This window comes from Thunnus albacares, chromosome 8 (assembly GCF_914725855.1).
Source record: "Thunnus albacares chromosome 8, fThuAlb1.1, whole genome shotgun sequence".
Taxonomy (NCBI): Eukaryota; Metazoa; Chordata; class Actinopteri; order Scombriformes; family Scombridae; genus Thunnus; species Thunnus albacares.
Genome location: NC_058113.1, coordinates 2,486,073 through 2,512,731, shown reverse-complemented (window position 1 = coordinate 2,512,731; position 26,659 = coordinate 2,486,073). Strand labels below are relative to the sequence as shown.

At 37.8% G+C, this 26,659-nt stretch overlaps 1 protein-coding gene across 5 annotated transcripts in view; it reads left to right on the top strand.

Annotated features, from left to right (window-relative positions):
• grik2 (glutamate receptor, ionotropic, kainate 2) overlaps positions 1 to 26,659 on the top strand; it is a 288,725-nt gene that overhangs the window by 172,277 nt on the left and 89,789 nt on the right. For all 5 annotated transcript variants that reach the window (XM_044359252.1, XM_044359255.1, XM_044359254.1 and 2 more), the window contains 3 exons: positions 1,920 to 2,063; positions 7,859 to 7,966; positions 16,227 to 16,340. In XM_044359252.1, the coding sequence (XP_044215187.1) occupies positions 1,920 to 2,063; positions 7,859 to 7,966; positions 16,227 to 16,340 (366 nt within the window). The remainder of the gene's footprint in view (positions 1 to 1,919; positions 2,064 to 7,858; positions 7,967 to 16,226; positions 16,341 to 26,659) is intronic.

Below are 26,659 nucleotides of genomic sequence, written 5' to 3'. Positions count from 1 at the left end.
GCACCCGAGGGCACGATTTCCATGCAACAACTGTTGGAGAGCTGTTTTGATTGCTTTTCAATCAAGCGAGACAAACACTAATTAGATTTTTTTTTTTTTTTTTGAGGAACTGCAGAATTATAGGCTTCTTTCATGGAGCGTAGATGACTGGCACTTCTCTGATAGCTTCGGTGACACTCCCCTGTTTTGACCGACTGTTTACTGTCAAGACTTTATTATAGAGAGAGAGAAAGAAACAGTAAGTTTTCTGTAGCACATAGAAAAGAAAAGGGCGTCTGTGTATATCGAGCTTGAGAGCCTTTTGTTTGTCGCTTATTTAATTTGCTCTAACTGTTCCTCGTGGCTGTAATAAATATCAACATTATCAACTACATATTTTAATTGATCAATTGCTTACTTCCAGTCTCTGCTCCTGGTCTCAACAGTATCTTCATTGACTGTACTCACAACAGCTTTACCCAAAACTCCTGTCAACTGTGCAACCAGCATTACAGACATGGGTTAATTATGCATAGTGTGTCCACTATTGCATCAACTATAGTGTGTACATACTTGACTGCGTTCATATTTTTACATTAGTTCAGTGTTTCTGAAAGGCCTTTAAGAGTGTTGGCTGACTTTAGTCTGTGAATTAGAGCTGCAGCTAAACGTGTATCTCATGTCATTAGGTTTGCTGAATACTCTTGACTAGGACTAAGCTTTATACCTTGAGAGTTTACAAATGGCAAGAATATTCAAATACATATTATAGAATGTGCAGTCTTGTCATTAAGGGGCCAAATTTAAAAAATTAAATAGGCTTTATAGTGATTATGACACATAAACAACACCCTCAGACTAGCCAGCATTTGACCTTAACTTAACAAAAAATATATTATTATTATTATAGTTAATAAGTAGTAGTTATGCTTGCAGTAGTAGCAGTTGCTAGTAATAATGTAGTGGTAGTTATTATCATTACGCACATATCATATATATATATATATATATATATATATATATATATATATATATATATATATATATATACATATATCCCTATATTTCTATGAAGTATTGCACATACACTATACCTACCTGTTTCTACATCAAGAGATATATAATAAAGTTTCTCTACTGTACCACACACATTACTGCACAGATACTGTAGATTCCCACAGATATTGCACAATTAATTCATATATTGTTAGGTTGATTTTTAAACATCAGTCCTACATTTTATGTGATTTATTTCGTATGAATAATCTTTTATATGTTTCAGTACCTTTTAGTATGCACATGAAAGCACCATTATGTCAGACTTCTCAGTAATAAATACAAATATGCAGAAAATGTAGGTTTGGGGAAATGCATCTCCATGTGTTACCCAAATTAATTGTGTGCATATGTTCTCTCTTTTCTCTATTTCTCATGATTATGATCACTATTTTTTTTTCTCTACACTCTCAAACTGTTAATCCTCAGTAATCAATACTCTTCCCATACTTCCCACTCATGGAATCTATTTAACATAGGTTGAAACTGGCATTAGCATATCTGTATTTATTTGTATAACCCTGCAGCTGTTGGAAGTGTTTTGTCCTTTTCATTTTGATTTATTCGTGCTTATTTCATATTCTAAGTTTGTGCTGTGCTTTGTGTTATACTTTTATTTTCATTTATTTTTCTTGCTGAATATTATAACTATTTTTTCTGAAAGCTTTTTTTCCACAAAGTCTCAGTATCAGTGCATCAAACACTGAAATTGTGTCCATAGCATGAAAGCATGCAGATCCATACTTCAGGGCTCTGATGTGAAGTTTTCAGCCATCATAGTATTGATATTTCTCTGATTCTCAACAGATCCACGCTGCCAGGCCTCAGCGATCTGTTCCATGTTAATGACGCTCTGTTTCTCCCCTTCTGTCTCCTCTTTGCAGACGGACGCCGCACTGATGTACGATGCCGTGCACGTGGTGGCCGTGGCTGTGCAGCAGTCTCAGCAGATCACTGTCAGCTCATTACAGTGCAACCGACACAAGCCCTGGCGCTTCGGGAACCGCTTCATGGCCCTCATCAAAGAGGTAGATGCGGCCTCTACCTGCTCCTGATTCTGTCTTCCTCCTCAACATACACAAGCACCTTCACACAGAAAACACATGCTCTCAGGAAAGCAGATGGGGACGGAATGTAAATAAGGCTGAGCCAGTCAAGGAGGAGGCGAATATGAATAAATAGCAATGATTTATCTGTGTATTTATTTATATGGAAATCATTTTTCCAGTATGTGTACATACAGCACATACTCCCTGAGGATGGCAGCCATCTTGAGCCTGCTTTCTAATTTTCAGCATTAATCATCCGTGCAGAAACAAAAACACAGCATTATCTAAATTTTTTTTGGTAATTACCCGACAGTTTCCTGCATTTATGAAGCTTGCACAGCTAATTCAGAGCTTTCTGTCCATGGAAAGGCCAGAGATTAAATCTATACTTAGGGGTCTCTAACCCTGTTAGTGCTCAGTTTGCAGAGATAATTGAATGAAACTCTACTTTATGGTGAGGGTTTGTATGGAAACCAAAACTATAATATATATATACATAAAATGGAAACCACATAAATTCGGACAGATTTAAATTAAGCACATAGTTTTTCACCATGCAAACCTTCTCTAACCCTCCTCTCGCTCCTCTCCCCTCATCTCCACTTTATCTGCTGCTTCTGGGCTTTTTTGTCCTCTGACTTGAAGCTCTCTGAGTCTATAGAGTCACACAGGAGGATGTCAGCATTTATAAGAGACAACAGTGTTTAGCTCAATGGCTACAGTGTAGAATAGTCACTTATGACACTTGCTCTAATCCAGAAATGCTCTGCTCAAGCTTATATGACTCCATCTTTTAAATATTTCGTCTCACAGGATCTTTGCTGTAGATAAGGACTCATATTATAATGTCTCTTAATTGTTGTAAGAAATGGAATATATATGCATTTGCAATGATTGTGATTGCAATGTAGAGAATATTTATGTAGCATGTAGGAGATATGTTAAATGCTTGCTTTCTAAATAGTTAGCTGACAAATTTAGGGTAACGTCAATTTGATTTGATAATCTTATCTTAAATCAAGTTCCATTTGCCTGGTCTCTTCCCTGTTCCTCCTCTCTTCATCAGTGGATGGAATTTGCTTAGTTGTTATGGAGAAATGACAACTTCCAATGAGAAACACAATGAGATGTGGTTGAAAACTCTGGAAAAAAGCATTACATTACATACATTACAAATATTACAAGTGACAAGAATAAAAGTATGAAGGAAAAATAAGACTGAACGGTATGAAGGTGTACATAACACTGAAATAAGAAAATTGTGACCTCAGAATTATAAGCTTCTATCTGACATTTTTGGCAAAAAATACTTATTCACATGAAACTATTATTTGACAAGTTATTGACATTTTCTGTAGGTTTATTTTTTGTTTTCTGCATTATTTGCCCTAAAATTTGAGAAAAGAAAAGGTTCAAAAATCAATCTCAAACTCGGTGCTATACGGTTCCGTCTGCAAAGAACCAATCAGTGCTTAGAATGTAGACAGGAAGACCAATCAGGTTTAGCCTTTTTACCATGTGATGTCACTGCTCTATGACTGTGGTCAAAGGAACTGAAAAAATTATGAAATGTTGCTCAATCTTAAGTTTTGAAACCTCCAAATTGATTATTTTATCAAAATAACCACATATGACACTGATACAACTGAGCTGAAAGTCAGTTTTTTATCTTGTTTGAACTCAGTGAGAAGCAGATTTTTATCTTTAGCTACCATGCTGGTCAGCTAGCTTGCTGAGTTTAATCACATAGTTATCACAGCAATGGTTAATGTTATTATTAGTGATTTAACACTGGAACCACCAACATCCCAACACCCACTAGAACCATTGGGGGGGTCATTTTCACCCCCAGCAGTCGTTAAAATGTAATTTCTTGAAGCACTTAAGTTGTTCATTTTCATCTGTTTTTTTTTAAATGATAAGTAAGACTTGACAAAATAACTACTTAAAATTCAGTTTATGGAGTTTATTAATTTCACAGTTGCTTTAGGCTATTTCATTACATTCATTTGAAAAGGTCAAATACATTTTAAAATTCATCAATAAACTGTAGGCTACAACAAATAAACAACAAAATCATTATCACATATAAATTATTGAATTATTGTAGAAGAAGAAGATTAAGTAAAAGTTAAAAATGATTTTTGGATAATAATGTATTGTTTTAGTTACGCTATTGGGAATTATTCATTTTACAGTTGCTTTATTTGATGACAGATAGAAGAGGTCAAATACATTTTAAAATTCATCAATAAACTGTAGGCTACAACAAACATACATCAAAATAATTAACACATTTAAATAATTCAATTATTGTAGAAGAAGAAAACATATTGCTATGTTATGCTACTGGGAATAAAGAAATGGAACACACTCTCTCTCTCACTCACACACACACACACATAGATCCATGCTGCCATGGATGCTGTATTAGCTCTCACCCTCAGTACCTCTATTGTAGAATCTTTAGGCAAGACCAAAACCTTCTTTAAAAGCTCCAGCATCCCAGTTTTCAGCACTTGACTCACAGTCACTGAGCTGGTGAGTATTGACTAGGGGTGTGATCGAATACAAATACGTTATTTGGCATATTTGTCTCATACAAATATTTTAAAAATTATTTGTTTTCGTCAAGAAAAACAAAAACCGTGTTAAGTACCAGGCGGTAACAACGCTATCTCAGTCTCTCTCCTCTGCTCCGTTGTTATGTCTATCAGCAGGTCTCAATGAGGGGAGTCACATCCACCTGCTACATGACTCATATTTCTTTATTTGGACATCACTCCTGGAGCCAGAGATAAAGCTGAGCTACTGAGACACGCAAAGTGCTCCCAAGGGACTCTCCATAACCTGTTGTTCCCCTTCTCCTTTCCGCAAAGTTAGGTTGTAAAAAATAAGCAATAAATAAAAAGTGCAAAGCAAGAATCACCTTTGAAATTCTTCCCAACACATTACACAGTGTGCTGTGTCTGTGTTATGGGTGTATAAATAGGTAGAGGTCTGTCTGCAATAAGGTGATGAGTAAAGTTTTAGCTCAGTAGTCAGCGCAGTCGTCTATGATCTGGGAGACTCCAGTTCAAGACCTGGTGTGGGGACCTCCTTCATAAGGTAGTTTATTCATGAACACTTATTGTAACACTTCAATTTTCTAAAATTAGAAAACAGGATTTTTAAGTCTCTTTCCACTTTTATTCGAATACAAATACAAATAATTTTGCTGCATCAACAAATACAGATACAAATACAAATACTGGGCTCTCTGCACATTCCTAGTATTGACCGGCTGGTGTTAGATGCTTTGCCCTGGGGCACAGCAGGAAAAACGTCAGGATATAGAATCTTGTGACCTGTTTGAGTCAAGTCAGCCCCTAAAAAAGGCAAGGTCACACTGTGCCTGTGATAAATCAGTATTCTACAACTGAACTGAGGGTTTTTGCAGGTTCTGTCCTGTCGCTGCTGTTTGAGGTGTTAATTAGCTTGTTGTGACATACACACAAAAAAAGTTGTTTTCTGCAAAGACTGGTGCAACACTAGTGTCACAGAACAAAGAAAGTCAACCGTTTATTAAATAAAAGTGGCCATAGGTTGTATTAAACTGAAAATAGAAAACATACACAAGCAACCAGGTCTTACCTGGTTTGTTATGTTTTCTGTAGCCTCGCTGTGTATCAAATGCTGCCACAAAGAGATTTAATTTCATTTAAAGAAACATCATTGGATGAAGTCTAAGAGAATGTTTAAATTGATATCTGCACACAAAGGGGTAGACTGACATTATCATTATTAGCCTGCAGAAAAGTAATTAAGCATACCAGTTTGATTAAAAAGAAGACTAATAGTCTAAACAACCACTAACAGCCACTAGAGGCAGCAATGGTCACACCTAAAAATATCAAACAAACAACAGCCAGATGATTTAGAGTCTTACATGTTGTTGGGTTGAAAATGTTTTTTTTAGTTTATTTGTTTGTTTGTTTGTTTCTTTCTTTCTTTTTGTTTCCTTTTTTCAGAGGCTGGTGCTAAAGGAAACAGGCTTTGGGATTATTCAAATCTGGGGCCCGTTTCACAAAATTTGCAACATGCAAATATGAGATCATTGCCTCTCGCAACAACTTTAACACATTTCACTAAACATACTTGCGACCCATGCATGGGCATGCAAGATGACTGTAGGACCCACAAATATATCTGCAATTTAATGCAATGCAATTTTGCAATCTGCGTGTAACCACTTTCATGAAACGGGTCACTGGCTGTTAGATTTTTTTATTCTCTTTTGCTCAAATGGAAATTTTGGCTTGATGGTGGTGCTACAAACACCAGGAGGTGAATAAAATTATCCTTTGAGGAGCATGGATATGCATACCAAATACCATGAAAATCTGTCTAATAGTTTTTAAGATACCACACACTAAATGTCATTTTAAAAGCAGGGTTGCCTGGTGGTGGTGCTAAAAGAAAGGTCTAGAGGTCACCAAGAAACATCAGATTTATCTGCTGAGGATAGTGAATGTCAGCAGATTCTGTGGATTCTGGTCATTTCTTCCTGATATACAGTAATATGTACACAGTGACATTTGGTCCTGAGTATGGCAGTCACAGCTGGATTGCCAGGCAAAGTGGGAAACTGCCAGGTGACCTATAACTCCAAGGGCCGCAAAAGCTCCAGGCTTACTGTTTGTAAACTGGTTTCTGCTAGTTGAATTGAAAATATGATTAGAAACATGCACCCCTAAACCGCAATATCAACTTACATGACATAGCAGCATTGGGGGGGGGAGGGGGGGGTCCTGCTTCATTACCTAAATATGTATTGAAGAGGATCCCGTTGTAAAAATCTAGTTTTTAGAACTTCATCGGTCCAGTTTTGTCTTTACATGTTGAATATTCCTAAAATGTGTTTAATCAAATTACCATTTAGCAAATCTGGGACCAGGTAGTGTTCTAGCATAGAAAGGGTTCATCCTCTGGAGAACATGAATGTGCTCAGCAAATTTCATTGCAATCCAACTTTTAGGATTTGTTATGTTTTAGAAAATACATTTAGATTTTACTTGAGGTGCATAGTGTTGCAGTGGCATGGTAGTGGGTCCCAAAATCTTCAGGACTCTTCCTCTGAGGACCATGAATATCCTTACCAGACCACTCAATCTATGTCAAGACTGACTGATTGTGAAATAGCAGTAAATTTACATATTGTTAGCTCACTGAAAGAGATTTTAAGAGATAACATCACAAATTATTTTTGATATCAACAAGTAACTCCTAATAAGCCCTGTTGCACTGTATCAGTGAACAACAGTGGTATCAATGGACAGGCATTTAGACTCTGAGTCAAACTAGTATGACAAATGCTTTCTAGCACAGTTGACTGTACTGACTTCCAGATCTGTGACTCCCACTCCTCTAACTAAAGATAGGCCCTGAAGTCCCTGGCTTCCAGTCGGAGCAACACTATGATGATTTGCTGTGCCTGAGAAAAAAAACCTTCCCGCTCTGAGCCACTTTCATGCTACATTGTATCCTATCACATCCCTAAATATCTGTAAAGATCGAGTAATTGCCTTCCCACTGTTACAAATGCAGCCTCAGAGTCTGTGTAGGCACCTTGATGCCGGGGAAGACTGTACAAACAGGAACAGTGTGTGAAAGAGGGAGAAATAGAAAGAGTATGTGTCACACATTGGCTGGTTCCCCTCTAACACTGACATCAAAAACCTATTTGAAAGCAGAGATGTAAACTTGATGCCTCTCTCTTCTCTTTGTCTTTTTAGGCCCACTGGGATGGCCTGACTGGGAGAATCACTTTCAACCGGACCAATGGCTTGAGAACAGACTTCGACCTGGATGTCATCAGTCTGAAGGAGGAGGGGCTAGAGAAGGTTGTGTGTATTTATGTGTGTGTGTGTGTGTGTGTGTGTGTGTGTTTGATAAGATAAAACACATTAAATGGGGGTGTAAATGTAGCAGTGATTCACTTAAGATCACCAGCATGCAACCAATGTGATGCAATATCCCATTAACACATGTGTAAACGCTTTGTACCTGCAGTCCATTCACAGAGGGCTTTCATGCAGCCATACTGGAGGTTCAGGCACTGTCCAACTTTAAGAATACCACTATCAACATCTCTAAAGCTCACTGATTAACATGTTGTATATACATTATTCAATCTGCACACAAAGAAAATGGAAAAACAATTATTTGTGGTTTAGAGAGAGTTTAAACAATTTCTTGGTGAACAACAGCTGGCTGCAGTGACAGTTTTACATTTTTAATTGTGAACAGATTAAACATACACAATACAATTTGTTATTTAATGAACTTTAGAAGTGTTGGTTGCCAAGCAAGCAGTTGCTAAGACAGGTTGACCCCACCCTGGCGCTAACTCTGTAGTTAGCAGAGCTATGCAGAGCTTGGCTAGCTTGTTGTGCTTAATATGACAACCTCTTGACTTTGTACTACATTATACATTTCTTAAAGAACATCAGTAGAAAGTCAAAGTCAAGGGGTTGTGATATGTAGCAACAATAAGCAAGTGAAGCCCGTGCATGTGCAGTGGCGTCTGCTGCACTAGGCATCCCACTGAGGGGTTACAATCTTATCACTGTTTTTACTCTATGGAGCTATTTCTAAACAAGCCATAGTAATCACTGCCTTGGGGGATAAAAGAGCATATTTTTGACATGTTTTTAGACATGGAGGCCTATGGCACAGATGAATAATATATATCAGGCTTTGGATACACACACAATACTTGAGATGAGTTTATTGTTGGTTTAGCTCTGCACATGAGATTTGTTAACAATAATAAGAATAATATAGAGAACAATAAGAAAAATATAGAAAATCAATAGTCTTATCCTTTAACACTCCATCATTAAATTGATATTGTTCTTCTCATCTCAAACCAAGAAAGAAATCAAATAAGCATATTTGAAAAAAAATTTAAACTATTCCTTAAAATTTCAATTAACATCAGATTATTAATAACTAGCTAAGCTTGATATCTGCTCACTTTATTGTTATTGCCTTGCTTACACATCACATTTACCCAGTGCTTGGCCCTGTGTATAGAATGTATAGAATATAAACTGACTACTGAATATATAGAATATAAAATTAATGACTTCTGCACCCCCTCAGTGGTAGTCTTATAGCTAGACAGCTAGGAAGCAACTCACACCGACATCCCAAGTTTGACCTGGGGACATTGACATGAATGGGCTGAAAGTCAGATGCACCTATTTTGGCTATGAAACTAATCATCACAGCTCAATGTTCAGTGCTACAATTGCTATGTAATCTCATATAGGGTTTTTTCCATTGACACTTTTGGCCATGCCGAGTCAAACCATGCCACATTGATGTGTATTTCCATTACCAGTTTGAACACACTGAGTTGTGCTGAGTCGTTGGAGAGATGGACCATTTCCAGAGAGAGGCCAAAGTGGCATCTCACCAACCACAGCCACCCCGTAACAACCCCCCTTCTCCCCACTTTGCCCCCTCAAACAAGCATGTGTTGCAAGACTCAACTCATGTCTGTGCTGGAGACCAGTGAGAATGACGTTTTTAAAAGCCTCTGTGTTTTCAGCTCTCACTACTTTTGTAGCTTCTAACTGAATCTCTGTGAATTGTTTAGTTTCTCTCCTGCATCCCTGATTGTACTTTTAGATTTACCATTTCCTGACCACTTTCAGCCATATTGGAGCTGCGTTAAGTTACTGCTGATGAAAACATTTCATGCTGCTGCTGTTTACTATTAAAAGCTTTCCACTGACAAACTCATAGGGGACTTTTACTGTGAAGAAAATTAAATGTGAAAATTTTACAGCCTTTGACGACTAGTTACAGCCATGATGTATACAGTTTGCTGTTTTTCTACTCAAGACAAGTGTGTCACCAGTTAGGCACATCTTCAAGCGGGTAGCCCTGTCAAACTGAGTCCATCCAAGCCAGCACATGTGTATGAAAAAGGCCTAATAGTGGGCTGGCCTGGAGGAGACTATTCAGCACTCTGAAAACATGAAATACTACCAAAAAATGTTTGTGGACTCTGCAGTGAGACCTTCCAATCCATGTAGAAAGAACAAGCACTAACTATAGGAAGGCATATTGAGATTATTTTCCCTATGGACTGAAAAAAACACATCGTTTGGACATCTCCAAATAGCTAAGCAGACTGTCTCATGAGATCAAGCATGCCTCACAAGACAAGTTGAGATGCTTTAACACCTCTTTTGCTGAATTAACATATTGCCATGTGAGTTGCAGTCAGCCAAAAACCAGCAGTTTATTTATGAAAAAGATAGACTCCATGATTTTTCAGAGCACCCAGAAGCATCCCCAAATCCCCAAACTAATGTTTTGAAACTTAGCACAGGTCACAGATGGTCTTCAAACCATCAACAATGTTTCAGAGTTGAGATGAGGGCTAAACACAAGAAAGTTTATTTTGTTACAGCGCAGGGTGCCATGACTATCTTTTTCATATGTGTTTTACTTGTTATGTGTTTAGTGTTGCTTGTGCACAGTCAATCCTCAAAAGGACCTCTCTGACCCGGTTGCTGGGAGATTTGTGATGCAACTACAAAGCCTCGATAAGAGCTATGTGCAGTAAATGAAAATAAATTGGATCCATCCATCCAAAGAGTACATGGGGATCAAACTGGCGTCTGATGGCTCAGAGTAACACGGTGAGCGAGCCTGAAGTTTACCATCAATTTAAAAGAATGTTCAGGACTTTTTTCACTCATTATTATAAAGTTCAAAGCAGAGATAGACAGGAAGGGTTAGAACAGAGAGAGCTGACATAATTCCATATTGGTCCGAATTCCTGGAAATACATCTGAAAAAGTGGGGTTGTCTGATATTCGCGGTCTAGATTTTTAAATGTCATTATATGCATTCACAACAACAGATGGTGCCAGATATCTGTAAAACAAGTGTTCCCCTCCTGACTAAAGTGAGCCACTGTCCTTCACAACTAGCCGAGATGGAGAGACACAGTGATCATCTTGAACAAAGTAAGAGGTAGGCCAAGTTAACCAAGTTAACAACTGAGGAGGAGTTATGATACCAAATTTAAGATCATGGTGGTCAATGCAGCAGAGTCAAACAACTCTCGAGTTGTGGTGTTACAGAATGTAATGTTCGAAGATGGCGAGCCCAAAAAGACAGTCGTAAAAATGTGAACAGAGAAAATCTTACCATGGTCCAAGAGATTAACAGGAGAGTGTGAATACATAACTAAAAAATGGAATGATGGAATGCCCTTTACCAGAGCCGTCACTCAGCGGAAGGCCTAGGAAATTGCCAAAGAACTGAACATACCCACCATCAACTTCAAAGCTATCCTGGTGTAGGAGAATAATGTGACATAATGGACTATTATTGTGACGCAGGACAAGTCTTTCCCAGCACCTGCCCTCAGACTTCAGAGAGAAGCTACTGTCTTCTCAGTGCTATGCGATTAACTTAACGAAAAAGCACTCATACCCCCTGGATCAGATGGGCAATGCCAATCAAACACCTGTGTGTTTTGACATGCCAACATCTGTCAGTGTACACAAGAAAGGTGAGAAATCAGTCATTGCAAAGTCTACGGGAAATGAGATTAGCTGAATCACTGTCATGTTGGCGTGCCTTTCAGATGGAACCAAACTCCCCCCGTACGTGATTTTAAAACGCAAGACAGTACCTAAAGAGGCAGTGCCAGCTGGCATTATCATGCATGCCCAGGAAAAGGTCTGAATGGAGACTGAGCTTATAGAGGACTGGTTTTGGACACTTGACTGAGCCAGTCAAAACTTTCAAGTGTGGGCAATGAACGGCAACCTAGTGATCATACTAAGGGGGGTGACAAGCCAGCTACAGGTGTTGGATGTAGTCGTCAACAAGCCATATAAGGATAATCTGCACAAAAGATACACAGAGTAGAACCAGAGCTTGGGAGTGACGATAGTGAGACTGAACACAGCAAAGCAGGAATAGTCTAATTTCCTGACATGACACATCTGAGGAGCCAGAAGTCAAAGAAAACAGTATAGACAGTGATACAAAAACAAAGACATTCAGCATAAAAGGACATAACGTGTAGGAACAGACAGTGGCGCAGGTGTTGTTAAAAGCATATTTAAAAAGGTGTGTTTTAAGTTTCTTGAAGCTAAAAAGACTGGATGCAATCCTGAGCTATTCAGGAAGAGCATTCCAGAGTCAAGGGGTACTGCAGCAGAAGGCTATTAAGGGACTTTTATTTCGGTTAGGGAAGTACTGAAGACACATGGTTTAAAATAAACTCAGCTTCATCAGATCAAGACATTCTTCATTCTTCATTTAGCAGATGCTTTTATCCAAAGCGATGTACATCTGAGAGCTAATACAACACAAGCAGGGATCTAGTCAGTAGAAGACAATGCGAATAAGTGCTATAAAGCTAAGTTTGAGTCCAATAGGATGTAGATGCCAACAGGCAGTGCATAGAGGCAATCATAGAGTACATATATTGCTTAGAAGCAATTGTGTGTGTGTGTGTGTGTATTTTTGTTTTTTCTCTTCCTTCAGTCCATCAAGTGCAGAGGTGTTTGTGAAAGAGCTGGGTCTTTAGTCTTTTCTAAAAGATTGAGAGGGACTCTGCGAATCGAACAGTCTGGTAACTCGTTCCACCACCAGGGAACTACTTAATATAGTATTCACATATCTGTGTGTACATTGAAAGAGTTGTTTACCATTGCTTGGCAACGTTACCTCTCTCTCATTGGCTATTGTGGTCCCACTCAGAAAGTAGTGATATAAACATCCAGATTTTAGCTCCTAAATATCAAACATCTTTGAAATTTTTGGGGCGATCCCGATGAATCTGCAAGCAATTCTGGGGGTTTAAGATTGGATCAGTAAACCCCTCACATTACCAGATAATCTGGGCTGAACATCGCCACCGACCAAGGTCCCAGACCAGATTTCTCCTCCAATTGTCATTAGGATTGAATCGACGATAAATCAGCCCAAAATTCCTGTAGTCTGAGCCCGGCTTTATTTACTGATATTGGACCTAAGGGATGGAATTCTGATGATGCAAAGAGTCATTTTGGGGTGTTTGTGACACTCGGAAAAATGTGTTGACTGTTTCACAGATTTTCCTTTTGTAATGATTAGGAAACTGTAGCCACAACACCAAATTCGCTTTACAGCTCAGCACTGCTTCTGAGGGCTTAGTTTCCCTGGATGTCCCTGGGTGTTTCCTCACTCTGACTCTGTATTTTTGTGTAAAAAATCAGAGTTGCCAGGAACTTTTATTTTCCTTGAGACCATCTTGTCTCTTTGCATAATAGTTAGACATAGGAGATGGTTCTCATCTGTGTTTTTCTTGAATGCTCACAAAGAAACAAGCAATGGACAGTTACTGACAGTTCAGACTGACAACAGTACTGCATTAAAAATATGCAAAGGCCTGTGTTGGTGATTTGAGGAATAGATTCATGAGTTTGAAGGCTTAACAAATACCAAAACACTGCCAAGTGAATGTTGTAAAACTTTTAAAATTTATCCAGGTGACAGTCATTTTCTCCTCCTTTGAAACCATCATGAAGTAAACAGAGTTATACTGTTCATGTTACAGACTAATCTGATCTAAAAACACTGCCTCCATTTCCTTTGAGGGATCCAGAAAAGACAAAGATGTGGCATATATTGTAGTTGTCCACGTAGACATAAATAAACCAATTAAAGAGTTTCGACTTATGCCTGCGGACCCCGTTTTACTTAACTTTTACATACTTGATTATCTGCTGCAGCTTAATATTGAAATACACTCCAATGAAACAAAAAGAGGGACTTTTGTACTCTACAGACTAACTTTGAAAGTACCCATTTCATTTGACTAACTCAGACTGATAAAAACACACACTGGCTTCAGCTGAAGTTTAGAATGTATTTTTGCAAAGAACAAAGACTGGATTTTGTCTGGCTTCTGACATTGTAGTTCAGACAATGTGGACAGGAGTAAGGACTACAGTAACCAGTTACTCTTTCAACTTCCCAGTATATCTGTCTATAAGTATTATATCAAGATAAACTTGAAATCTATATATCAGTTAGAGTGCTTCCTGGCATGTTTTGGCATATGCCTCAGCATGTGTTTGTGCACTCATATGAACAGATGCATTCATGGTTTACATCTTTTCCTAGGAATGCCATCTCTCCAGTGTTCAGCAGTCAATTTAAGATTCATGAGATTATCAGCGGGAAGAGAACTTGCTAACACAGCTGATACAAATAATATTCTCGCATGCAACTGCAAACACTTCACACTTCAGCATCCTCACCGGCGCTCGCCTCTCAGCAGCTCCTGACCTCCGGTCTGTATGCTGTGTGCGCCTGCACCTCCATGAATAATTTACTCTATTAATAAAAACCCCTTCAGAAGCCCTCCAGCCTCATGAAGCCTGAATTAAAGAGTTGATTTGCAATTTCAAAGCCTATCTCATGCCCTCACACGGGGCATCAGTGGAGCCCTGAGGAGTGTGTGGCTGGTGTGGGTTGGAGTGTTTGTGGTCCCTTCCAGTGATGCTCAGGGCGGTGGAGTTGGATTGAGGGGTGGTGGGTTACTGACGGGGAGGCTCGGGTGCGGAGACCTGAGGGAGAGCTGAGAGAGGACAAGAGAAGCCTTGAGGCACGATCCGATAGCTTCACCATCCTCTTCTTCCTCTTTGCCTTCCCAGCATTCCCCCCTCCTCCTTTGAGTTCTCTTCAGTGTCCTCCAGGCCAAGGGGTCGATCCAGAGCCTAGATCATCTCTAACATTATTTGCTGTGGGACACTAGGAGAAAGTGCCCCCTGACAGTGCTGAGGGTTCACATGGCTGTCAACTGTGTCCTCAGGGTGCTGCACATTATTCTCTGTATGTGTTCAGGATGGAAAGGGAGTCAAGTCTGTGTACAGTATGTGTCTATACTGTACATGTCTGCGTATGTGTTTGATAGTGTTGAGTGATACCAATTTAAAAAAAAAAATGCACATAAAAGTATCTGCCAGTCAAGTATCCCTTGGCGCTACGTTCATATTGAAAGATTCTACACCTCATGATTTATGTACAATACAAACATTCAGTTTCAATGTTGGAAGCTTTACGTAGTGAGAGAAAAAGTCAGAGTGTAGAGGTCAGGGTGGTGGATGGATGGGTGTGTAGCGTATCTAACCTGCATGCAGGAGTTTGTATCCTATCAAAGACCTGCAGTTTGTTTATTTATTAACCATAACCACAATTTTTCCCAGACCTTAAGTGTTTTAGTTGTCTAAAAGGTTGGGTGAGGCGCAGGGGGAGAGATGTGTGCCACAATGTGCATCAAAGCTCCTGCTTTGGGTGATAACTCAGAGCACAAAAATACATGATACACACATTTTTAGATTTAGTGTGACTTATACTTCCTGAGAATATCATCATCTCTGATGTGCATCATGCACATCCATTAATCTGCTTAGAAATAATAGAAATAAGACACTGCCTTTAACTCAGAACTTGCCTGAGAATCACCACTTTTTTTCATTTTTCTTCAGTATCAAAGTAATCTAGTGATAGTTGTCTGTATATCCACCTGTACATTGCAAACAGGAACTGCTAATAGATCATATGGTGAACTTTTAATGGTGGTGTATAATGGTAATAATTTACCCAAAAGATATTGGCAAAAAACCCCAAAACAAAACAAAACAAAAAATGGGGCTCTGGTTGTAGCTATGGCTAACTCACTGAATCCATGGCAACTATTTGCAAACCTCAAAGCATTATGGGAACTGTAGTTCCAAAACTGAGAGCATGATTATCACCCAAATTAAAGTACAATGAACAAAGAATAATAATATAATATTTTTTCATGTTGCACTATCAATATTTTAGTAGTATTAATATCAGTACAGTGCTTATAATAATCTTATATTCCTGGAACACTGACACTGTCGTCTATCCATTCATATACAGATGTTTGGCCTGAAAACCAGTGAGGAGTAAATGCGCCCAACAAGTCTTGTTTTTGTGCATGTGTGATACAGTCTATGTCCTGTATGCTTATATAACTTGACTTCACAAGTCTCTTTCTATCCCAGAACCAGTGGAAGAATTAAACAGTTGTATTTTGTTTTTCAGATAGGCACCTGGGACCCTCCAAGTGGCCTGAACATGACGGACAACCAGAAGGGGAAGACGACTAATGTCTCTGATTCCTTATCCAACCGATCGCTGATTGTCTCCACCATACTGGTACCTTAATCAATTTATTCTGAACTGTTGCTGGAGCCATCACATTTTCACTTTCACCTTTTAGCTATAAGCAGCTTTTACATTTTGTTTGATGTATTGTGGGACAGCAGAATCCACCACCATTACGACTACTCAAACCCCTTGTAAGCCTGTCCCAGCTCCAGGACAGTGTTTGATATCTGAGTGATTTGTGATAATACTAAATTTCTCAATGCACTGTCAGAATAAGTGTGTGTTATGCATTCAGGACACAATATCACTCTTTTGATTCTCCAAATGAAATGCTGGTAATGTGTATGCTCACTGGCATTGGTATCTTTTGTATCAAGGCTGGACTGCCAACCGGGCAAAGTGGGCAACTTCCCTGAGGCCAGAAAACCTCAGGGGCCCCAAACAAGTTTGTGGTAATTTGAATAAATGCAAATTCGTTTAGTAATATGCACCACTAACGCTGAACTCAAGCTTGAAGGAGAAGGGCCTTAAGGCAACTCCGGCATTTTTACTGATCTTGAGGCCCTGTCTTGTAGAAGGGGACTGTCAAAATCTAGTTTTAAACTCTGTATTTCCTTTGTATATTTGGTTTATATTGTTCTTACTTGGTACATATTCCTAAGTGATGTTGTGTTTAATCAAATTACCACAATAAGTAGTAAACTTGGAGCAGGATAGTACTCTGGAATGGAAGTCCAGTATTAGCTGGTTTCTGGGGCTCTGGGCAAACAGTATAATGAAGCTAGCATGTGTAGTCTGTAGAGTAGAAAATGGGAGTAACAGGAGGATTTGGGGGGGATCCACAAGTAATTTCTTCCCAGGGTTCCGTAGAAGGTTCATCTGTCCCTGTTTGGTATAGTGAGTCAGGTTCAGACAAAAGGTGCGGCCAAGCCAGATACATTTTTGAGATCTGAGCCAAAAACTGTCATTACAAGCTTGTTCCCATCATGACAGGTTTTCTTAGTTTGTCATAGTGCACACATCTTGGATTGCAACCCTAAATCAGAGAGCTGGAAAGAAAGGAGCCCCAGAAGTCACAAATGATTATATTTGTTCAAAGTATACATACACACTCTCCAAATGGCATGTTGCATCAGTACACCTTGTCTGAGACAGCTTGTTGACAGTTTGTGCAGCCCCCTCGTCCACATGACATCAGTCTGGGGCAAAAATGAATTATAGTGTGACCAATAAAGCAATTCTGCGATTGCAGTCTGCTTTAGCTTTGAACCTTCTGTCATTTATACACATGTAAATGTAGCCACTGAAAAGAGCAATGGAAAACACAGTTACTCATTTATCATTGTGACCAGACAGGAAAACGGAAGGCAGCAGAATGCCATTTTTGTCCAATGTGAGGCTTATCTCACTGTCCACATCACTGAGTCAGACTGATATTTGATCAGGTCTTTGGTAAAAAAGTAACACACTGACCCAGTTGGTAAACACAAGTCGGTTTGTGCAGTTTACTAACGTTACTCAACAGGATTTCTGGGAAATGAAGAAAATTTAGACTGTTATCTCTCGCTGCCATTTTGGGCTGACAGTGTGCAAATTAAATACAGCAGCTTTAAATGTGTGTTTATAGCCAAATCAAATTGTAATGGTGCTTTATGTGGGACCAATTATAGAAGGCTAGAACAGCTCTCAGCCATAACAGACTCCCTCCAAAGATGTCATTATTTTTAAGCTTTTCCTCTTGAAAAATCCTTCAGTGCTTTGCCTTAGCTGCCCTTTCTTTTTAGAGCACTTTCTGAGGATGCTGCTCTCAGACTCAATTGAAGTAGAGTACCCCAAAGCACTGCACTGCCAAATTGCCAGTTGACTTCACCACTGTGGAGGACTCCAATTTGGTGGGAGCAGGCTCAGGCAGGGAAAATTGACTGATTGATTGTCCAATAAGATTTCATGGTTTACGGCTCTGTCTCCTATCGACCAATTTATCAGGCATATTGTGTTATTGTCTCTCTTGCCAGTAGTGCTAACAGCCAAGGAATTCAGACAGAACTTTGAGAAAAAGGAGGGAATGAAAAAGAATCTGATCCTCTGATCTAGTGATATTAAGCATCATAAGAATGTTTTATGAGATACTTATTCATTTGTCTTTAGTAGCGACACACAAATGTCACGTTCATGTAGTATTTCTTAGATGTTGGGAAGGTGTAATGATACAAACAGAAGTTTACATTATATGATTAATACATACATTATGGGGTTATTAAGGTTAGTTGTGTGATTACCTAGACTACATATCATTAAACTTTGCTTTGCAAAAACACAGAATAAATTAAAAGAAGCATAATTTAGAATCACATTCTGGCAGTGCAGAGAAGGATTTTAACGACCCAACTAAATGGTGCCCCTGTGGAGTTTTGTGTGCTATGGAGCCATGTTTTTCAGAGTGGGACCCATTTTCTTTGTATTGTGCATACACACATGGACAAACAGGTGGAACAATTCACATTCCGCAGTTGGTTTCATGCTATTCTGCTGATTGACAGTTGGTGCTGTAAAAGGTAAAGGTAGAAATGCACCAACAAAGGCAGGGAAGAAGAAGTGAGAACAATGTAGGATTTAAAACATTTAAAAAAAATCAGCTTTCCAAATGTTTTTGAGGAAGGAAATGCACTCCTCAAGGATACACACAATGGCTGTGTGTGAAATCACTCCCTTATTCTCTCATTCACTCCTCCCTTTATAAGTGACAGTCAATAGTTCACTCAATAATGAGCAATTCAAGATTTTTGGACATTTCCTCATCATCATTTTGTGTCATCACTGTCAGCTGTAGAGTATCACAATGGTAACTTACATACATTTCTATACAATAGTACAGTGCATTGCATTGTGGGATTGCTAGTAGTGTAGTGCACATTCATGGACTCACTGCTTTTTTTTTGAGGGCATTTGAAATCTATACACTGAGAATTCACACACTTAATTAAAATGATGGAGGGTGAATATAGTGCACTATAGGGAGTGATTTCAGACACGGGCGATGCATCTTCATCAGTGGATGGAGTTTGCTCAGTTGTCATGGAGATAGATCTGTTGACATTCAAGCTTGGTAGCTGTTATGGTGTCCTCCATTGCACTTTTATAACTTCTGATCCTTCCTAGCTCAAAAGTCAAGCATCAAAGTTCATTCAGAACTTTGAAGTTTGACAGAGCATCCTCAACTCAGTGTCCACTTATTAGCTATTTCCTCTCACTGCTTTTGTGTGATGCAAAAATCAATTAAACCATATAGGAAGATAAAATTTACAGAAAATATAATTGAACATATATATATATATATATATATATATATATATATATATATATAGAACATATATAACAAATATAAACTGTTAAATAAGTAATATATAATAAATAATTAAATCAATAAATACACATTTTTAAAATAAAGAATTAAAGTTTAAATAAAGAATAGTAATAGAGAAAGAGTTTTTAAAAATTAGTTAATAAATAAAAATAGAAAACACATTTCACAGATTTTGGTTGGTGGCTGGTCAAACATTTCTAGAATAGTCAATGTGAGTGGGGCTGTGCTGGAGGAATATGGACTGAAGTCTCTTCCAGTTATATAGTCCAAAATGACAAATTTGACTTTACAGTGAGTACCACATGAAACACCCTCTACCCAGGGCTAGATTAAACCACCAGTGGACCCTGGAGAAACTGAGTCCTGTTGACCCCCCTGATTCTTCCAGTGTCTGAGCACTGCTTTGTATTGGTTAGCAATGAGTTGTTAGTTTGAAGTAACTTAACTACAGTGAAATAATAAAGGCTAGACTTTAATGCATGGAAGATGGGCCCTCAAAATTATAGTAATGTAGGTATCTGAAGGCCCCTATCATTTTAGTTTATAACATGTTTTACTGGTACATGCAGTTGCACTTCATTAAAATCCTGTAAAATGACAACCACGACTAGGAGAATTCAGGACCCATGAGTGTCTGGGGCCCCAGTGCATTTGCCTGCTTTCCATGGTCGATAACTCAGCCTCGTCTTTATCCTTGGAACCTCGATTCAAATAAGGAAAAACTTACCATAACTGGACAAACATGCAATGTGTCGTATATAAAGTAGTACTGCAGTATTACAATATCCAGAAACAAAATGACTTCAGTATCTTTACATCTGTGATATGGCCCTGATTTCTTTTTCTATCACTGATCTCATGTCACTAATGCACCCTCCATACCTCCTGTGCTCGTGTGTGTGTGTGCAGCCTATACCCCTGCAAACAGTAGGCACAGACAGTGTACCATCTGAGAACTATGATAGTGAAGGGAAACTTGTGGAGGCAAGCAAAATTAAAGCCACTTATGATCCTGTTATTTAGGAGGCAAGCGGAAAAATAACAATATCAAGTAAATTGCTGGTTGTCATTATTTATCGTAGGCTTTCTTTCCTTCCGCGCGTGCTGTGAAGTGATTGGATTGCAGTTATTAGCAAAGACTCTCCGCGGCTGTAATTGCCATATCAGGATTGAGTCATGGGGAGATGTGTGATGGCTGTGAGCAGCGACGAAAAAGGAGGGAGGGCTGACAATAATTGGGTTTGTTACATTTGATTGATGCACACTTTCATCCAGCTTCTCATCATTTTCTCAGGGATTATGTACTATAAAACATGATGTAATTACTGTTGAGATCTTGGCCTATCAACAGTTTATCTACTTTGGAAATCACTCCCGTAATGTTGCGCTGGAAATGAAGTACCTTTAGGCTAATGGCAAGAGCTGCAGATAATATACTGTGTAATGTCTTAGGAGAGCAAGGAGCAGGCCTGCTTCCACTTCCACAAAAACAACACAGGTTTTATTAGTCACTGCAGGAGAGTGGGAGAGCTACTTGCACAATGTTCCAAAACACAGAAGAATATACAAATTCAGTGATAGTGTCGCAAAATCATTTCACCATGTTGAACAAAGGTTGGTTATTCCAGCATTTTGCATGATATAATTGGAGGATATATAGTACAAATGCTTGGAAAAGTTTGTCAAACTTTTCCAAGGCCAAAACTTTGCCTTTGGAGGCAGCTGGTATACACCTCATCATAGGGATCATATAGCATGTGTTGTAAACTAACCAAAGGGAATGTAACTAAATATATTTACTCAAGTACTACTTTTCTTGTCACATTTACTACTAATGGCTTTGCAAATTAATATTTTACAAACTGTATCAACAGCTTATAAAATATGATATAGTGTTATAAATTTGACTACTCAACAGTATTGAAAATAGTTAATATGACCTCCTCCTCAACCAGCTGCAACATGAAGTTGCTTCTTTAATAGTAATCCAATATTATGATGTATAAGAATGTTACACTAACATTCCATTCTGCCTACATACTGAGTACTTTTATTTTTAATACTTGAAAGAATGCTCCAGTGATTTAGTGTTAGTGACTCACATGAGGCAGATTATAATATTTTATAGTTCCTTGAATGAGTCAAACTACAAAAACAACAGATCCCACACTTCCCATAATGCAACAAACCTTTAAGTACATTTTACTTGTATAAATATTTGTAATGAGTATGATTACAATGTGGCATTATGACTTTTATTTATTAAGGATCAGAACATTTCCTCCATTAACCTTCACAATCATTGGGTGTTATTCTTGCTATTTGCATCCTATGTTATTGTGGCTGTTTGTTGCTGTCTTTATTTGAAGTCATATATTACACATATACATCCACTTCTCACACATCCTTATTCTTGCATGTAGATGCTACTGTACACTGACTGCACTTACAGAGCAAAATCTATGTCAAGAGTTTGGATTTATCTAGCAGTGCCTTGTCTCACCGTCAGTGTTAAAACATTGACAGTACCCTGACAACACAAGGATACAGTTGCTGCACTGTAGGTATGAGGCAGATGACTGTACTACTGATGTATAGTGTATACTGATATACAGTATGCGTATTGGAAACATCTCATCCCATTGGCATTTTCACTTGTAACAAAAATGTGTGTTTTAGATCAGACTTCTGGATGGAATGACTTATTAAGCAGAGAAAGATGGGTTTGTTTTTGTCAGTAGGTGTTTAGTATGCTACATGTTGCAAACAATCAGTTGAAACAGAATTAATTATGTTCACTTCCACTGTGCAGTCTGCCAATTAAAGATCAGGATTACTTAGAAATATGTGTCCTTTCCCTCAGAACACCAGAATCAAAATATATAAATACATATAAACAAACTCTAAAAACTCTGGACAAAAAGACAATGGATTACCATCATTGTAGGATACTAAAGAAATACAATTTACTCAGCTTTGAGAATTTTAGATTATATTCAAATTTGTGCCATGTGTATAAAATTTTAAACAGTTTGGCCCCTCCTCCATTATGTGACTTTTTGCAGTTTTGTTCTGTGAATTCCAGAATATCCTCTATAGGAGATTATGTCATACCATATCCCAGCACTGCATTTGGGCAGTCAGCTCTTTTCTGTAAAAGCTGACAGTGGAAGGACAGTGGAATGTCCTACCTGATGATATGAAAGCAGCAACTCCTTCAGTACTTTCAAAACCAAATGAAAAAGTCAACTAAAATCTACTCAGCTCTGTAACCACTGATTTCATCCTATGGTCTTCTTATGAACAAAAATACTCTTGATTTTAATTGGACAAGTATTCATTAGTCATTCTAGTTGAAACTATGTGATGTGCTGTTGTGTGTAACTTTGTGTTATCTATCCTGTATTATTTTCTATCCTTTGTACTATTCTGTATTATTCTTTACCCTTTGTGTTATGTTTTTTTCGACTAGCACTGTTTATCATTGTGCTGTAATATGTTTTAATTGTGACAAGGGACTGCAGATGAAAAGTAGTTATAAGCTAACTCTGATACAGTGCATCAAAAGGAAACATTTAATTCTTAAAACTGTACATGGTCCCTTTCAATTAGAATAAAGAAAAAAAAACGCAACTGAAATGAGAAAGTAGAAAGCTGAAAAAAAAACAGGGACAGTAAACCTGGTGATTAAAACATTTGGCTGGAAAACGAAACGACCTTTAGTCTCAGATCTGGTCTCATTTTCATTTGGCTGTCAGCGTTCAGGCCAACTGTTCTTGGACGAGATGTGAGGAAATGCAAACAAGCTGGTGCCAGAGCTCACAGACCTTCCAGAACATGTCACATTCAGGAAAGAGACAGATGTAGAAAAGAATTAATAAATCCAACAAGTTGCATTAATTACCAGATCATACTGACAAATAAGTACTGTAAAGGATCATTAAGTCATATGATGTTAGTGTAACATATCCTGGCAATTATCTGCTGTGTGATGCATCTCATTTTTATCTCTCTAGGAGCCAATGTTACCTTCAGCTGATCATCTGTAGGCCATTAACCAGATTGTAATGCAACCACATTAACAGAAATGTAACAGAGGAGCAACAGAGAGTAGATCTTTTTGCTAACTTCCATAGAAACCTACTGTAAACTCACTGTAATATGAATCAACTTACCTCACCACTGGGATTCTAAGTAACTCCTTCTTCTTCTACTCAAAAGTCTGGACACTTTCTCATTCAAGGGCATGGGAAGGTTCGTCCAAACTGTTGACTGGTTCGGTATATACACTGCACTATACTTTGCCTCAAAACTCTCACCCCATCTCGTAAGTCATGACTCAGTTCTGGATAAATGTTTATAGCAGCTTATAATCATATCAAAATACACTCTTTATACAGTGGTGGAATGTAGCTAAGTACATTTATTCAAGTACAGTACTTAAGTACAGTTTTGAGGTACTTTAACATTACTTGAGTTTTTTCATTTTATGCTACTTTATACTTCCACTCCACTACATTTATTTGCCAGCTATAGTTGCCTTTAACTTTTCAGATTAAAAATGTACATGAAATAATATATGATAAGCTTATAAATGACACTGCGTTAAAACCAGTGGCTCTCAACCTTTTTGTCCTGTGACACCTTATTATCAGTGTGTCGTTGTGTCTCCTTGTCATGTTTCAGAGTTGTTAACAGCGCCACCAAATAGTGATTTTTCCCGCTAAACTTCTCACATGCTTTCATTTCAATAAATGTTTAAATGATCCAATATTTCACCAGAAATTAAAGATTAGAGAAAAAGTCCAAAAACTGAAAACAGATTTGTGTATCAGAACTTTGTTTTTCTTCTTTCCTCTCCCATTAATCATCTCACAACCTCTCAGATTTATCTGCTGACCCTTTGGGGGGGCCTCGACCCCTAGGTTGGGAACCACTGGACTAAACTAGCTAACTGTATATAAAGTAGTGTAAACTAGCTCCACCTCCAGCAGCTACAACAGTAACATGCTGCTCTAACACTGATGCTTCACTATTAATAATCTAATGATGTCAATATATAATAATATATCAGTCAGAGGGACCAAATCACTACTTTTACTGCAATACTTTAACTACATCAAGCTCATAATAGTTATGTACTTTTACTGCAATACTTTAACTGCATCAAGCTCATAATACTTATGTACTTTTACTGCAATACTTTAACTGCATCAAGCTCATAATACTTATGTACTTTTACTGCAATACTTTAACTGCATCAAGCTCATAATACTTATGTACTTTTACTGCAATACTTTAACTGCATCAAGCTCATAATACTTATGTACTTTTACTGCAATACTTTAACTGCATCAAGCTCATAATACTTATGTACTTTTACTGCAATACTTTTACTACATCAAGCTCATAATACTTGTATATGTATTTTTACTCAAGTAAGATTTTTCATTCAGGACTTTTACTTGTAATGGAGTATTTTTACATTGTTGTATTGGTACTTTTACGTAAAGGACCTGAGTACATCTTCCACTACTGTCCTTATAACTTCAGATCTCGTCAAATAAACACTGGATTCAGACTCTTTTGTTAATATTAAGACTATTGTAAAATTTGATGCAAAATGGCCAAGTGACCTTTGAATTTTTACTTTTTTTTGTTTTTGTTTTGTTTTTTGTATCATATGAGTCAATGACCTATTATGGCACTTTTTTTTCAGTACCTCTGTAATCTATTTTATCATAGTCATTTCATACCAACTTTATTTTCATCTGGGCTTGCTCCTATGACATACACTACCTGCAGTTTTGAAAGAAAAATCGTGCATCCAAATGTAATTCTGAGGCAGGGGTTCAAATACAGATATTTCTGTGTATATATATTGTGTGAACAGCTTACACACATATTAAGACTTTAAATGACAGTAGAAACAGTTTAACATGATTTTGTTGTATGCATGGCCCATGTCCAAATGGAAATCCAAATACAGATAGTAGCTTTGTCTTACACCCACACTGCGTATAGTTTTTGGATTTTCATAGTGATCTATTTAATTTCTGAAAATTAAGTCATTTTATATTCCAATATCATCAGTATCTTCCTTTGTTATATTTAAGCCAATGGGCAATCTTCCATCACAGCGCTGCATACTGAGAGCACCTGGAGGATTCACTTTGTTCTTTGCCATAGCCACACTGCATGGAAGTGGATCAATGAAGCTAAAATAAATGTTTAAAAATGACTCAAAATAAGGCAGTATTGTTTGTTTTTGCTGAGGCACTAAATCCATTGTTTTCAATTTGTTGGATAAGAATGGGCTTGATTTTGTGTTTAAGGAGAGTCTGCAGAGAGGCATGGATGTGGTATAGCTTTAATTAGGTTTGCTTTACAGAGATACTCGGCTTCTCCTTCACTCTCCCTTTTTAATCAAAGATTCACCGGCCTCCGTCTGCAGCCAGCCTCACTGCAGGAGATGAGAGAGAGAGAGAGAGATAGTAGAGAGATAGTTATAAGCAGATATGATGTGTATAACATTTATTAGTATAATATAGTTTTAATCGTATATTATCATATATCTTAAGTATAGTTTCAAACCCATCAAACAGTTAAATTGTTATTTTAGGCAATATATAAATGTCTTAAATATCATAATTCCTATTTACAAATGTAATTACAAAAACAACATACTAGCCTTTCCTGGAGTTTCATCTGCATCTGGTCTGGCAGATGGACTTTGTTCAGTTACATCACAATTCCAGCTGCTGATAATGGAGGATAATTTTACCAAAATTTAAAATAAAAAAAGTCCAATAGAAAAACATACAAACAACTACAAAAAATGGCAAAACCAATGACAAATAAACTGTTATTCTATTTTACTATGCAGTTTAATCAGGCTATATGAAAAACAAAAATTAAAAATTAAATTGGATATTAAAATGACAATGGATATTAAGAAATTAAAAGTTAACTTTTGACTTTCAAAAGGAAAATAAAAATGTGT